Source organism: Chlorocebus sabaeus, chromosome 14 (assembly GCF_047675955.1).
Source record: "Chlorocebus sabaeus isolate Y175 chromosome 14, mChlSab1.0.hap1, whole genome shotgun sequence".
NCBI classification, from domain to species: Eukaryota; Metazoa; Chordata; class Mammalia; order Primates; family Cercopithecidae; genus Chlorocebus; species Chlorocebus sabaeus.
This window is the reverse complement of record NC_132917.1, coordinates 93,190,543-93,206,450: the sequence shown is the minus strand read 5'-3', so window position 1 is coordinate 93,206,450 and position 15,908 is coordinate 93,190,543. Positions and strand designations below refer to the sequence as shown.

The 15,908-nt window shown below is 42.9% G+C and overlaps 1 protein-coding gene across 2 annotated transcripts in view; it reads left to right on the top strand.

The window, feature by feature from the left end:
- The window catches only part of MERTK (MER proto-oncogene, tyrosine kinase), a 132,334-nt gene that overhangs the window by 58,749 nt on the left and 57,677 nt on the right, over positions 1-15,908 (top strand). For both annotated transcript variants that reach the window (XM_037994306.2, XM_037994305.2), the window contains exons 5-6: positions 6,944-7,030; positions 10,083-10,198. In XM_037994306.2, coding sequence (XP_037850234.2) covers positions 6,944-7,030; positions 10,083-10,198 — 203 coding nt within the window. The remainder of the gene's footprint in view (positions 1-6,943; positions 7,031-10,082; positions 10,199-15,908) is intronic.

Sequence of the window (15,908 nt, the reverse complement as noted above, 5' to 3'; positions counted from 1 at the left end):
CACAGTACTTTCTGTAAAGAATTACTTTGAATCACAGAGCAAGCTGTGATAATTAGGCAGTTTTGTTGTTGTCTTGCTTTGTCACCCAGGCTGATATGCAGTGGTGCCATCTCCACTCATTGTAACCTCGAAACTCCTGCACTCAAGCAAATCCTCCCACCTCAGCATCCCAAGTAGCTAGGACTACAGGGATAAACAGCTTTTTTCAAATTTTTTGTGGAGACAGGATCTCACTATGTTGCTCAGGCTAGTTAGGCATTTTTAAATACCCATCTGACATATTAGAAAAACGTTTGGAACTATTAAGAGACCAGTCTTCTTAAGGTCTATTCTCCATATGGCAGCTGGAGCAATCCTGATACAAGTCAGATAATATCAGCTCTCTGCTCAGAGCTCTGGGTTTGCCACCCAACAAGAGAAACAGGCAAAGGCCTCTCCTACATGTTCCCTCTGCCTAGAACCTCCCCAGGCCCCCAAGTATCAACTTGGCCCCTTTCCTCACCCCAACTCTTTCCTCAGAGGCCCTTTCTCAAGGAACCACCTCTGATGCCCCCCACCCATCATTTAAAATTACAGCTTGCTTCCCCACCCATCCTGACCCTCTGTTGGTCTTCTATTTTTCCATAGTACTTATCACCTTCTAATATATCATACATCTTGCTTTTTTTATCAAGGTTATTATATATTGCCCATTTCCCTCCCTGAAAATGTGAGCTCTGTAAGGGAGGGGATCTTTGTTTTATTCGTGGATATATCCAAAGTTTCTGGAAAAAATGTCTGGCTTGTAGTAAATACTCAGTAAATATTTGTCAAGTGGATGAACGCAGAGCAGATAGAGAGGTCCAAGTTAAGAAGCTACCTCACTTACGCAGCATGATCTTCCATTTGTTGCTTCCTTTGATAGAAAGATGGACACAAGGGGAAAAAAAAAAAAAAAAGAAAGCAGGGACAGAATTGTTTATCTAGTTAATTTGCAGGATTGCTTAATTGAGAACTCAAAGAACTGGCTCAACTGTGCTCTGAAGAGTTGCTCCCTCAGCAGTCCGATTGTCCTTCCCTCAAGGGAACATTCTGTTACTGAATGTTCCTTAAAAATATGTTTCAGAGCCGTGTCATAAATATCTTTTCTCAAACCAGCAGATGACCAAGCAAGAGGGGCGTGAACCATCATAATGGAGTTGGGTGAAAAGGAGAAATTACTATAAGGGGGACGACCTACCCACTAGAAGAGGAGCTGGCTCAGGAGATTGTGGGGGTTCCAGTGCCCGGGACCATTCAGGATAGAGTGGGTGGTGGGGTGGAGACTTAAGGAGGTGGATGCTTTTTCTCCCTGGAAAGTCACAAGGGTTTGGGGCTATAAAAGGTCAAGGTCTATTCCAGTCTGGTAGTTATTGTTTATCCACAGAGAGAGAACTGGCAAGTGAGAGGGAGCTGTCTTCTCCTAGTGTACACTCATTGCTATGGTCAGTCAAGGCTTATAAACGAGTGTCTAGCTGGGAAGCCAGTGCCGTTAAGCCATGGAAGTTTAGCAGAAAAAATTAAGCAAAGAAGACTATGTTTGGCCTAAGTGCCGTCTAGTTTTGGAGAAAGTTACCTTTGGTTTGAACCAGTTTCCTCTTCTCTCTGCCGGCATATGGGCGCTAACCACCTGACCTTGTAAACTGTTTTAATACATTGTGTGGTTACTGCCAGGCAGTTCAGACTTGGTGTAGGTGTCTTGTGCTAGGACATTTGCTCTAGATTGTTTTTAGACCTTGTGTGCACTATGAAAAGAAGCACACAGGAGAAATGACTGTCCATTTGACCTGAAGTCATGTTCTGTCATAATGTTTCCCTTTCAGCATTGATAAGCCTGATAGGAATGAAGACCACTGGGCCTGAATTCTGCTACTACAGGATCCTATTATAGGATCTATAACTGGTTAATGGATCTCAGTGAAATAAACCTCCTGTTTTACCATAGGGCTGGCTCTTCCCCTTGTGACAAGTTTGCAATGTGATTTTGTAGTTTATATTCAAGGGTTTCCTAAGAATTTTTAAGAATAATTGAAGTCAGATGACTAATTTTAACCTGCAGATGTCTCCTCCAATATATAAAAAGGATAAGTTAGTAGCTTCCTGTGTCTTCTGATTGAGCCAAAGCCAGTTTTTCTAAATATAAGCCAGGTTTTGCAAGTTCATGCAGCCTTGTGGATGAAATGGGCATCTCACTTGGGAGCTTAGGATCTGGAAGGTTAAAAGTGATGCCAAGGCTTGAAAATCAAAGTGTCAGAGGCCTCACCATGAAACAGTGATCAGCAGAGCACAGACCCCTTAGAGGGATCACTGTCTCTTCATCTTCATCCTGTATTTATCTTCTTTCTTAACATCAATGCTTGACAAAGTGCCCAAAGTCTAGATACTTCGCCAGTTCTCCCTTTCCACCTCCTGTTTTCCTTTCATCTCTTCCTTGCATTACAAAAGAAAAAAGACCTCTCTCACCTATCTGGAATCACCACTATGAGGCATCAGTTCTCAGTGCTTTGGTCTCAAGATCCTTGTGTGTGTGTGTGTGTGACAGGGCCTCACTCTGTCACCCAGGCTGGAGTGCTTACTGCAGCCTCAACCTCATAGGCTCAGGTGATTCAGCCATCTCAACCTCCCAAGTAGCTGGGACTACAGGCGCATGTCACAACACTCAGCTAGTTTCTGTATTTTTTGTAGAGATGGGGTTTCTCCATGTTGCCCCAGGCTGGGGCAACTTCTGGACTGTAACTCTCAAACTTCTGGACTCAAGTGATCCTCCTGCCTAAGCCTCCTAAAGTGCTGGGATTACAGGAATGAGCCACTGTGCTTAGCCTCAAGATCCTTTTACAGTCATAAATTATCAAGAACCAGAGTTCTTGTTTATGTGGGTCATATCTATCTGTATTTACTGAATTAGAAATTAAAACTGAAAACTTTTAAAACACAAAAATATGCAAGTATACATTTCATTGGCTAATACATCTATGCTATGGCATCATCATGTACCGTATAGCCTCTGGAAAATTCTTTTGGAAAATTCCATCATACATTCCTGAGATAATGAGAATTAAAAGAGCAAGTAATATATTATTATTATTATGAAAATAGTTTTGACTCTGAGGACTACTGAAAGGGTCTCTGGAATCCCCAGAAGTCTCTTGACCACATTTTGAGAATGGCTGCTGGGTGCATTGTCTTGGGGTTAAGAAATTTCCAAACTGTCACATAGACAGAAAATCCCAAATTTTGGTAGGGAGCGGTGGCTCACGCCTGTAATCCCAGCACTATGGGAGGCTGAGGCGGGCAGATCATCTGAGGTCAGGAGTTCAAGACCAGCCTGGCCAACATGGTGAAAGCCTGTCTCCACTAAAAATACAAAAATTAGTCGGGCATGGTGGTGCGTGCCTGTAATCCCAGCTACTTGGGAGACCAAGGCAGGAGAATCGCTTGAACCTGAGAGGCGGAGGTTGCAGTGAGCCGAGATCATGCCATTGCACTCCAGCCTGGGTGACAGAGCAAATCTCAGTCTCAAAAAAAAGAAAAGAAAATTCCAAATTTTGTCCAGCGAAGGAGTTGCCCTTCCAATGAAGTTGCACTTATGTTTAAGAATCACTTATATTGTCTTGATCAGTTGCATCCTAATAGTGAGTATAATCAATTCAAAAGAAAATATTTTTGCAATTTCAAGGTATATGTCTATTTTTGTTGCCAATAAGTTCCTATGGTTTAAGCAAAAACTTTCAAATGTGTGCCATTTCCGCTTTCAAATGTGTACCATTAGGATGAAATTCTTAGGGGTGGTAGAAGAGTCATGGTAGAAGGTGGTAGAAGGAAAACTTCTTGCTGCTGGGGAACAGTCGTTTCACTGGGTGTTGGTGTCAAGATATTCAAGGTACCTCAAATTACATTCTTTGAAACAGTTTAAATCATGAAAAATTTAAGGATGCAAACTTCAAAATGTGTGAGAGGTCACATACATTTTTCAAAATTCTCTGGGAGGAATACAAGCACAAGATATAAAGACCCCGAGGCAGAGTATCACAGGGATCCTTTTACAGATGTGGGTGTCATGGGTGTGAGAGAAATATTCCTCCTCAGTGCAGTAAATATTTTCTAATTCACTACACAAACTAGTAGCAGTTTCATCTCTCACTGGAGAGGAAGTGACCTAAGTTTGAGTTTCTTAGCACTTGAAATTTTCAAGAGAATTTAATTAAGCAATCCAGCTTAGGGTTTTCCTCCAGTCTGAGGGAAATATTCCTCATCTTGGAAAATTAAGATGCTGTGAAGTATCTGTCAAATTCTCTGTATAATACGATGTTATTTTTGAAGAAATGAAAGGTTACCACCGAATCATAGGACAGGGATGCATGGGTTTGCTTTTCCCTGAGGGACCCCTGTGTAGTCAGGAAAACGCAGACACTGGCGACACCTTCCACCTAGATGGAAAATATCAAAAACCCACCAGCACTGATTTTCTTTTTTATGCACATTTAACCCCTCAGGAAAAGTACTAATATAAAAGGGATCAGATATGCATTTTTTCTACAGCTTCTCCCAGTCACAGCACTCTGCCACATAGTGGCCGCTTGACTACAGCCCAGGCACAGTCGAGGCCACACAGGCATCCGGCCAGGAACAGCTTTTCTAGGCTGATGCCTGCTGTGCTTCCCTCAGCAGGTTTTTTTCCCTTTCATTCTTCAAATATTTGATTACTCTATTAGTGACAAGCTTTGAGTTTAAAAATATCTGATGGAAAATTTCCTACATATATAGACAGAAGAAAACAAAATAAGTTTTTCTTCTAAGAAGCAAATGGTGGCATATTTTCAACAATTTTATGAAGATACTACTGTGTGCCAGATGATGTTTTTGTGTGCCACAGATATAGAGGTTTCCAGATTCAACTAAATAGTATATACTGTATAGTTGTAGTTTTAAAAAATAACCATTCAGGCCAGGTGCCGTGGCTCACACCTATAATCCTAGCATTTTGGGAGGACAAGGCAGGCAGATTACCTGAGGTTGGGAGTTCAAGACCAGCCTGGACAACATAGTGAAACCCCGTGTCTACTAAAAATGCAAAATTAGCTGGGTGCAGTGGTGCACGCCTGTAATCCCAGCTACTCGGGAGGCCGAGGCAGGAGAATCACTTGAACTGAGGAGGTGGAGGTTGCAGTGAGCCAGGATTGCGCCATTGCACTCCAGTCTGGGTGATGACAGAGTGAGTCTCAATCTCAAAAAAAAAAAAAAAAAAATTCAAATTTTAGGATTGTTTTAAATTTATAGAAAAACACTGGAGATAATACAGTGATTTCCCATAAACCCCAACCCCCACTTTCCCCTATTGTTAGCATTTTACATTAGTGTGGTGCATCTGCTACAATTGATGAACCAATATGGATACCTCATCATTAACTAAGGTCCATACTTTAGTGATATTTCCTTAGCTTTTTACCTCCTGCCCTTTTTCTGTCCCAGGATCTCATCCAGGACGCCACATTGCATTTAGTCATCTATGTCTTATTAGGCTCCTCTTGGCTGTGACAATTTCTCAAACTTTCCTTGTTTTTAATGACCTTGACAGGTTTTAGGTCTTACTGGTCAGGTGTTTTGTAGAATGTCCCACAATGTAGAACTGGCTGGTATTTTTTTCATGATTAGCCTGGGTTTTTTTGGTCCTTGGGAGGAAGACCATAGAGGTGAAGTGACATTTTCATCACCTGTTACCAAGAGTACACTCTGTCAACATGATGTACCACTTGATCATCTGGCTCAGGTAGTTCGTCAGTTTCTCCACTCAAAAGTTTTCTTTCTTTTTTTTTTTTTGCTTTTTCCATAATGTACTTGTTGGAAGGAGTCACTGTATGCAGCCCATTAAGGAGTGGGGAGTTATGCTCCACCTCTTTGAGGGCAGAATATCCAATAAACTATTTGGAATTATTCTGCAAGAAGATTTGTCTATTCTCTCCAGTTTATCTAATTATTTATTGATATCAGTAGAGATTCCAGGATATTTTTTTCTTCTTTGGGTTATAATCCAAAGCTACTTTATTTTCTTGCTCAAATTGTTCTAACTTTGGCCATTGGGAACTCTTTGAGTTAGCTCCTGTGTCTCTTTGACATGCTGCATCATTGTCTCTGTGTGTGTGTGTGTGTGTGTGTGTGTGTGTGTTGTGTGTTGTGTTTGTTTTACATTTTACTCCAGACTCATATATTTCCTGCCCCAATCTGAGAATCAGCCATTTCTCCAAGAGCCCTGGTTCCATTTATTGGAGAATGGCATTAGAAAACAAGATCTGGGTAACTTGTCTTCCTATTTAAAATTAATAAATCAATTTTTAAAAGATGTCTTCAAGCCTCTGAAATGATAGAATTTTTCATTTAGCACTAGTGTCTTCTCTTCGATTAGTTATAACGCCTTGCATTTATGTAATACATCCTTGTGAATTGACCAGTTTTTACTATTAAAAAATGATTCATTGCAACACATCTTCTGAGATTTTTAAGCTGTGGCTTTTATTTTGCTATTTCTGGTATTCTAAAATATGCATAGCATAGTGGCACTGTATGTACTGGGGGGATAGGCAGCCTATCCTATCCAGTGAGCCTCAGAACCCACTTTCCTTAATATTGGGGCCAGCGATTTGCAGTAAAAGTCAAAATGATCCTGTTTTATTACCTAATGTCTCATTTATTCAGGATCTGAATAAATGAAAGCAGCTGCCTTTTGGGCCCATGGCTGCCTTGCTCTTGGTGCCTTGGGTTTAATCCCAGGTTTGTTTCTCCGTAGCTAGCACACCTTTTAAATTAACTTTACCCTAATGCCCAAAAGCCATGAACCAAGAAATAACATAATGCAAAGACAACCATAGAATTGTGGTGAACAGCAGCCTGTTTCTCTGCTGCTGGTCTCATGAGTTTCCTTCCATTCCAGGCCTGACGGAGATGGCGGTCTTCAGTTGTGAGGCCCACAATGACAAAGGGCTGACCGTATCCAAGGGAGTGCAGATCAACATCAAAGGTAAGCAGCAAGACTAGGTTCCCCATGCATGTTCTGGGAGCTGGTGAGGACGCAGCATGAGCTTGCAGCCGGCTGCCTGGGTGTGGGTCCTGGCTTTCTCACTGATGTTCTTTGTGACCTTGGACAACTCACTTCTCCTCTTTGGTGTCAGTGTTGTCCTCTGAAAAGTGGAGATAATTACAGAACCTACCTGTTGTTGAGGCTTATTGATTGAATACAAGTAAAATTACTCAGAAGTGCCTGGCATATAGGTCTTTGATAAACATTCACTCATTTAGCTCTGCTTACTCCCAGAAGAAAATAAGCTACAATGTTTTCTCTTTCTTAGTTCCTGTTTTCACTTTTCCCTCTTCCACCCTGAACTACTCATTAACCCTTGAAGAGCCCTGGGGATGGGGCTGGCTTGGGGCATGATCTAGGAAATGGACCCTGTCCTTCCCAGGTCAGCAGGGCCTGACATGACTCAGGGAGACAGAGGAAAAGCAGAGAGCAGATCACTCTTTGGAGCCCAATGCTCCTATCCCTCTTCCTCCTAAACTCCCTCTTCCTCTTGGTTCCTCTGAGCTAGGATTTCACTAGGCTGAGCTTGCTTGGCAGTGAGTTATGATAATAGAATTAAAAGCATACATTCGAAGGCCTCCAGGCTCGTGGAGACATTTCAGTCCAATCTACCTTATTCTCCTTCTGTGTGATCAGAGGTATTAAACTTGAAATTTGAAAGAAAAGAAAAACCTACAAGTAGATACTACCTTTTTATCTCGTATTAAATCATCCTCCTTAGTGTGTCATAGAAATTCAAGCAAATTTTATGTTTTACTATTTGATCTTAGTTTAAATATTGAGACGTAATTATTTGGCTCATGTTCCTTTCCTCTTGTCCTTAGGGAAGCAGTGCAAGGAAAAAGCAGAACTTGTTTAATAATGAATTAAAGGTTGGGTACATACGGAAGGAGAATTCAAAATTACAAAAGAAATTATGCTCAAAAAAGATGCTAATTTTAGTTTCAGCAAATCAACCGGACAAAGGCTATGAAAGGGAATATCCTAAAAGTTCACTGGGATAAAAAAATAACCAAACTAAAAGTTATTACTGGAGGAAGTGTATAACTTCCTTCCTTCATCACAATTCCCATTATTACGATTTCCAAAAGACATGTTGGGAATGTCAGAAATTCATGAGTGGGTGTGAGTTTATAAAGACTTTTTCATAAAGTATAAACTTCTTAAAATTTAAAAATATATAAAATGAAAAGCACTTCTTCAATTTTATGCTTCAGAATCTCTGCTAAGATTTTGTTCTATTAGATCATTCTCCAAACTTCTGTTTTTGGCTTTCTTTTATTGTAAAATTTATATCAAAGCTACCAAGACTCTCTTCTTCTAATGTATAATTACTATGGTATATGTGGTCAACTTTTGGTCTGGAAAGGCAGATGCTTTAGGGCAGTTCCACAAATAATCTGCAGAGGAAAGTGAGTCAAACCTGACTCTTCCCCACTCCCAATGCTGTGCGTCTACTAGCAAAACCCAAACTCCTAAATGTGGCCCTCAGGGCACGCTTGATATGGTCTTAACATACCTTCCTCCTTCTCTCCTGCTCATTCCATCATCACCTTCATCCTCACCACACCACCCGCCACCCGGCCTCATCCACAGCTCCCTGCATTTATTCCTCACCACAGCTCCATGCAGCGGTGCTGTTACTCTCCCCATTTATAGAGGAGAGAACTGTGTGTAGTTGTAGACAGGGCGTGTAGCTGTGCCTGGGGCCATACAGCAGGACAGGGGGTAGACCAGACTTACAGTCCCTGCTGGTGTTCCCACCATCTACTTGCTGCCCTTGGTAATAGGCCTCCAGTGTCCTGTTGAGGGACACAAGCTCCAGGGTCAGGCAGACCAGAGTTCAAGTCCCCGTTGTACGGCTTACAACCTCTCTGTGACCTTTGCCAAGTTTTTAACTTCTCTCATCCTGTTTCCTTATCTGTGAATGGGGCTTGTAAGACTATCTGTCTAATAGGATTCTAGGAATGATAGAAGAAAGCCCTCAAAGTGTCTGGCACACAAAATGTTAGCCTTCATTTTTAATTACGAGTGTAATTATTATTATGAATTAAATTCAGCACAAAGCAATAAGATTCCCCAAATTTAAGATCCTTTTTGGATTCTAATTGAAATAGCTACCCTTTACCCACCTGTAGCCAAGGGTGTAGGACACCCTTTCGTGACACGCACCTCCTCCCCTCCCCCAGCAATGCAGTTGGCTCTTTTGATTGAACCGACTCTTAGTGTTTTCTCAGCCTGGAAAGCTTCTCCCCCTACGCATGCACACATACACATGCACACTTATGCATGCACACATACACATGCACACTTATGCATGCACACATACACATGCACACATACACATGCACACTTATGCGTGCACACATACACATGCACACATACACATGCACACTTATGCGTGCACACATACACATGCACACATACACATGCACACTTACGTGTGCACACATACACATGCACACATACACATGCACACATACACGTGCACACATACACGTGCACACATACACATGCACACTTATGCGTGCACACATACACATGCACACATACACGTGCACACTTATGCGTGCACACAGCCTCCTGTGGCACCCCTTTCTTCTGGTGACAGGGCGCTCCTATTCTTGGTTAACGTGGGTCTCCTATACCAGGCCGTGTGCTCCACGAGGGCAGAGCTATGACTGTGTCTCCCTTTAGTGCACTAGTGCCCAGCCAGGTACACACAGTAGAGTCCATGAACATGTACTCCGTAAAGGACATGAGTATTCCGCATCTTTTCCAGTTCAAAGGCCACCTCATTTCATCAGTGGGGCCACGTTCCACTTCTTTGGCCCTTCACTGGAAGACTTATCCGCAGGCTGGTACAATTATCCTCAGGCATAGGGAGGCTCCCCTTGAAAACATAATTCCGTTTATTAATGCATTTGTTTGGTAGCTGTAGCCTCTCATTATCTATAATTGTGTTTGTGTGTGTGTGTTTTGTTTTATGCAGCAATTCCCTCCCCACCAACTGAAGTCAGCGTCCATAACAGCACTGCACACAGCATTCTGATCTCCTGGGTCCCTGGTTTTGATGGATACTCCCCGTTCAGGAATTGCAGCGTTCAGGTAAAGCTCCATGGTGAAGGGGGAAGTAGCTGTTTGGCGCTCTCTGTGGGTCTAAGGATTTTTCTTCCTTCCAAGGATGGACACGGAGGGCATTTCTCCATCTCTGTACAGAATCCCCTGACCTCCCTGCTTCAGTGTCCAGCATACATGCACCATTCCATGTCCATGCTCTGCCCATGACACTGTGTGTCCTTTCTGTGCAGGTTTCAGGGCCCAACCGGAAGCAAAATGTGTTTCCAAGGGAGAACATCATGAGGCCAGGGAGAGTCCTTCTTCTTCTTTTGTTTTTTTTTTTTTTAGACAAAGTTTTGTTCCTGTTGCCCAGGCTGGAGTACAATGGCGTGACCTTGGCTCACCGCAACCTCCACTGTGTTCAAGCGATTCTCCTGCCTCAGCCTCCCGAGTAGCTGAGATTACAGACATGCACCACCATGCCCGGATATTTTTTTATTTTTAGTAGAGATGGGGTTTTACATGTTGGTCAAGCTGGTCTTGAACTCCCAGCCTCAGGTGATCCGCTCTCCTCGGCCTCCCAAAGTGCTGGGATTACAGACAGACGTGAGCCACCGTGCTCAGTCAAGACCAGGGAGAGTTCATTTTTAAGGTCCCAAAACACATGCTTGTGACCAGGAGTTGAGGAAGTCAGGCACTCCCCAGTGTTGCTCCTCCTGGGCTGGTGGCCATGAAGGACAGAAGGGCCAGCACAAGATAGATCGTCTGTGCTATTGAGTGTAGCACCTTAGCCAGTGTCACCTGGGGATCCTGGGCATTACAGGCCTTGTGGAGTCTTCAGACATTTTTCACTGCTGCCTAGAATGGGTATGAAACAGTGCTATTAGCTATCCTAAAATGATACCTTGCCCATGATGTAAGCTCTGCTCTTGAGTGTTCACTTCATAAAAATGAGAATGGTGGCAGTAATACAACTGTTTACTAAGGGACCACAATGGCCCAGGGGCTTTGCAAACATTATCTTACTTAAAACACACCAGCACTGCAGGCTCAGAGTACTCACACAGCCTATGAGTGGCAGAACCAGAACTCAAGCCCGGGAAGTTCCAATGCCTACAGCAGCGCTCAGAACCATCAGCTCTTCCATCTCAGGAGAGACATCGCATTTGGGAGCAGGTTACCGAACATGCAGGAATTATCCGCTAGAAGTATGAAAGCATTCTGCCTGGTACTTAATCATACAGTAGGGTCAGGAATTAGTTTACTAAATATCTGGTCTCATTAGTTAAAAATATGTTAACTTGACACAGGCCAACTCAGCTCAAAGAATTTTGTGTTGACAACTAGATGTTTTTACTTGGTAGTCAAATTAATTTCTCTGTTCTTAACGCCTCCAACTCTTATCTAACAGCTGTTCCTTCCCTGAACAGGAAAAGCCTGTTTTATCCCTAAAATAGCCTCCACCCTCACCCACCGCCTCCAGCCTTTCTTAATTCTTGCTCAGTTTTTTTTTTTTTTTTTTTTTTTTTGTAAGCCTCCCAAGCACTGGTAACTGTTAGGAATTCTTATTGCATCTACAGTTCCTCACCAGGAATGGCCTTTTTTGTGATTGATTTTTTTAACACCTTTTTTTGAGATATAGTGTACTTTTTTTAAAAAAAATTTGAGACGTAGTCGCACTCTGTTGCCCAAGCTGGAGTGCAGTGGCACAATCTCGGCTCACTGCAACCTCTGCCTCCTGGGTTCAAGCAATTCTCCTGCCTAACCCTCCCGAGTAGCTAGGACTACAGGCCAGTGCCACCACACCCACCTAATTTTTGTACATTTAGTAGAGATGGGGTTTCACCATGTTGACCAGGCTGGTCTTGAACTCCTCACCTCGAGTGATCCACCAGCCTCAGCCTCCCAAAGTGCGGGGGTTACAGGTGTGAGCCACCATGCCCAGCTGAGATATATTTTATATACCATAATATTCACCCATTATTTAAAATGTACAATTTAACGGTGTTTAGTATATTCAAGAGTTGTGCAGCCATTACCACTGTCTAATTGTGTCTGTATCTAATTTGTCTGTAGTTTTCTTGTGGTAGCTTTTTCTGGTTTTGGCATCAGTGTAATATTGACCTTCTAGAATAAGTGTGAAAGTCCTCCTCCTCCTCTTCCTCCCCCTGCCCCTCCTCCACCTCCCCCTCCTCCTACTTTCCCCTCCTCCCCCCTCCTCCTCCTCCACCTCCCCCTCCTCCCACTTTCCCCTCCTTCTCCTCCTCCTCCTCCTCCTACTCCTTCTTTTCTTGGAAGAGTTTGTGAAAGATTGATGTTAAATCTTTTTTTTTTTTTTTTTTTTTTTTTTTGAGACGGAGTCTCGCTCTGTCGCCCAGGCTGGAGTGCAGTGGCCGGATCGCAGCTCACTGCAAGCTCCGCCTCCCGGGTTCCCGCCATTCTCCTGCCTCAGCCTCCCGAGTAGCTGGGACTACAGGCGCCCGCCGCCTCGCCCGGCTAGTTTTTTTTTGTATTTTTTAGTAGAGACGGGGTTTCACCGTGTTCGCCAGGATGGTCTCGATCTCCTGACCTCGTGATCCGCCCGTCTCGGCCTCCCAAAGTGCTGGGATTACAGGCTTGAGCCACCGCGCCCGGCCCTGATGTTAAATCTTTAAATATTTAATAAAATTTGTTCTCTTTGTGGAAAGTTTTTTCAATACTAGCTCAATCTTTTTACTTGGTATACATCTATTCAGATTTTCTATTACTTCTTGAATGAGCTTTGGTAGTTTCTATGTTATAGGAATTTGAACATTTCATCTTAGTTATCTAATTTATTGGTATGCAATATAGTACATAGTATTCCGTTATAACCTTTTTTATTCTTTGAGGTTAGTAATAAGATCTCCTGTTTCACTCCAGCTTTTAGTAATTTGTTTTCCCTCTTATTTTTCTTAGTCAGTCCAGCTAAAAGTTTGTCAAGTTTATTGATCTTTTTGAATAACCAACTTTTGATTTCGCAAATTTTTTCTATTTTCTATTATCTATTTTATTCATTTCTGCCTTAATTTTTGTTTCTTTTTTTTCTGTTTGGTTTAGTTTGCTCTCTTTCTAGTTTTGTAAGGTAGAGGTTAGGTTATTGATTGTGTTCTTTTATTTAAAAAAATAGGCATTTACATTCTACATTTCCCTGTAAGCACTGTTTTAGCTGCATCCCATAAGGTTTTGTTGTTGTTGTTGTTTGAGACGGAGTCTCGCTCTGTCGCCCAGGCTGGAGTGCAGTGGCGCAATCTCAGCTCACTGCAAGCTCCACCTCCCGGGTTCAGGCTATTCTCCTGCCTCAGCCTCCAGAGTAGCTGGGACTACAGGCACCCGCTACCTCGCCTGGCTAGTTTTTTGTATTTTGTAGTAGAGATGGGGTTTCACCGTGTTAGCCAGGATGGTCTTGATCTTGTGACCTTGTGATCCGTGTGATCCGCCCGTCTCGGCCTCCCAAAGTGCTGGGATTACAGGCTTGAGCCACCGCGCCCAGCCTGTTGTTGTTGTTAATTTCAAGTTTTCTGTCATTTTCCTTGTGAATTTTTTTTTGTACTCTTGATTATTTAGAAGTGTGTATTTAAATTGTCACATAATTATGAATTTCCCAAATTTTCTTCCCTTACTGATTTCTAATGTTATTCTACTGTGTTTGCAGAATATACTTCATATGACTGTGATCCTTTTAAATTTCTTAAGGCTTGTTTTATGACCTAAGTTCTATCCTGGAGAAAGTTTTGTGTGCGCCTGAGAAGAATGTACATTTGGCTGTTGTTGGAGGAAGTGTTTTGTGCATGTTGTTCAGGTCTCGTTGGTTTAGAGTCTTCGGTCTTCTGTTGCCTTGCTGATATTCTGTCTCGTGGTTCCATCTGTTATTGAAAGTGGGGAATTGAGATCTCAACTCTTATTTTGAATTGTCTATTTCTCCCTTCCATTCTATCAGTTTTTGCTTCATGTTATTTTGGGGCTCTGTTTTTAGAAATATCCAGGCCTCTTTCCCTAGAGGTAGACATTTATTTATTTATTTGTTTGTTTGTTTGAGACAGAGTTTCGCTCTTGTCGCCCAGGCTGGAGTGCAATGGCGCGATCTCGACTCACTGCCACCTCCGCCTCCCGGGTTCAAGCAATTCTCCTGCTTCAGCCTCCTGAGTAGCTGGGACTACAGGCACCTGCCACCACGCCCGGCTATCTTTGTGTTTTTAGTGGAGATGTAGTTTCATCATGTTGGCCAAGCTGAGGTAGACGTTTATATAACAGGGACATAACTGAAGCATGGGCCAGCCTTTTTTAAAACTGTTACCAAAGCGCTGAGCTGTTTGAAGAGCCTGAGAGGACATGAAACACGAGGATGGTGAGCTTCAGGGAGACTCTCAGGAAGAGTACCACCCCACCTTGAGATGGCAGGTCTCAGGGTGACTTGAGGTGGGCAGGGTAGTCGAAAAGTCTGAAAACACCAGGTCACCCCTGATGATGGAAGATGATCACACACAAACTTTACCTGCTCTGTCTCTGCCATGGTTTTGGGTGTTCATGGTACAGATGAAAAAGCATCCTGAGACGGCCAAATTCCAGTCCTTTCTTGCCCATCTTGGATTCTGTGATGCTGGATATGGTGATTCTGTTCTTGTCCCCCTTGGCTAGCTCAGCCTCCGTTCATCCTTTCTCCTTTCCATCTCTGGTAGGCTTTCCAGATTTAGCAAATAAGAATACGGAACACCCAGTTAAACTATACGAATAATCTCGTGACATACCTACCTATACTGAACAGTTACTTGTTGTTTCTTTGAAATTCAAGTTTAATTAGGTGTCCTTTATATTCTCTGGCAGTCCTACTGGGGTTAAACGGCACAAGCTCTAAAAGTTATCTTTTCTATTCTGTCATTAACAGTGTATTCCCATTTTTTGAAGGGACCAAGTATGGCTTTGTAAAATTATAATTTTAAACTCTGACTCGGGACCAAATGAATGTTTTGGATGAGATTCAGATCCATGCGCTAGCAGGACACACCCTCTCACTTCCTTTGGTCCTGATCTTAGCTCTTTTCTTCACCCATTTTTGGGCCACACACTCCATTTCTATTTTGAGCTCTCCCACGTACTTCTTGCCACTTCATGCGCTCTTTTCCCTGAGGACCCACTGACTGAGAAGGGCTTTTATAGAAACCCTGTTTTCCTCTAGGAACGTGCTCTCAGAGAGCATCCCTGTGCCTAGAAATGCTCCCCACGTGTCTCCGGAAGTGGGGCAGGGAGGAGAGCCAAAGGTTTCCTCCACCTTCGCTTTGGTGGTTGGTCACCAGGAAGTAGGTGCACACTCTAAAGTGAAACAAACAAAAAGTGATGTCTGCCAACAGCCACCACCAAGACAAGCGTCCGGGTTCTTGTTTCTCCTCTGGTGGCTCCTCAGGTCAAATGATACCTTCTTGTCTCCCACGGGGTCTGAGTCAGAGGAGAAACTCAGCCCCTACACCATACTCCTGCTATCCGCCAGGGGATTTGGAATTCCAGAATGTTTATTTCTGGTTCATTGACCTAAGATGCAAACACACATAGCCTGAAATTATAGTACTGTATATCCACAGCCCAGAACTGCAAGCCCGTTATTAACAGCAATACATTTTGTGGCCTGAGGATTTTTCCCAAATTGCTCTCAGTTGCTTGTTTTACCCAATATCATTTTGTCTGTTCTGATTTTATAAGTGCCACATATTATAGAAATTTTGAAAAAGCATGTAGTGGAAAACAG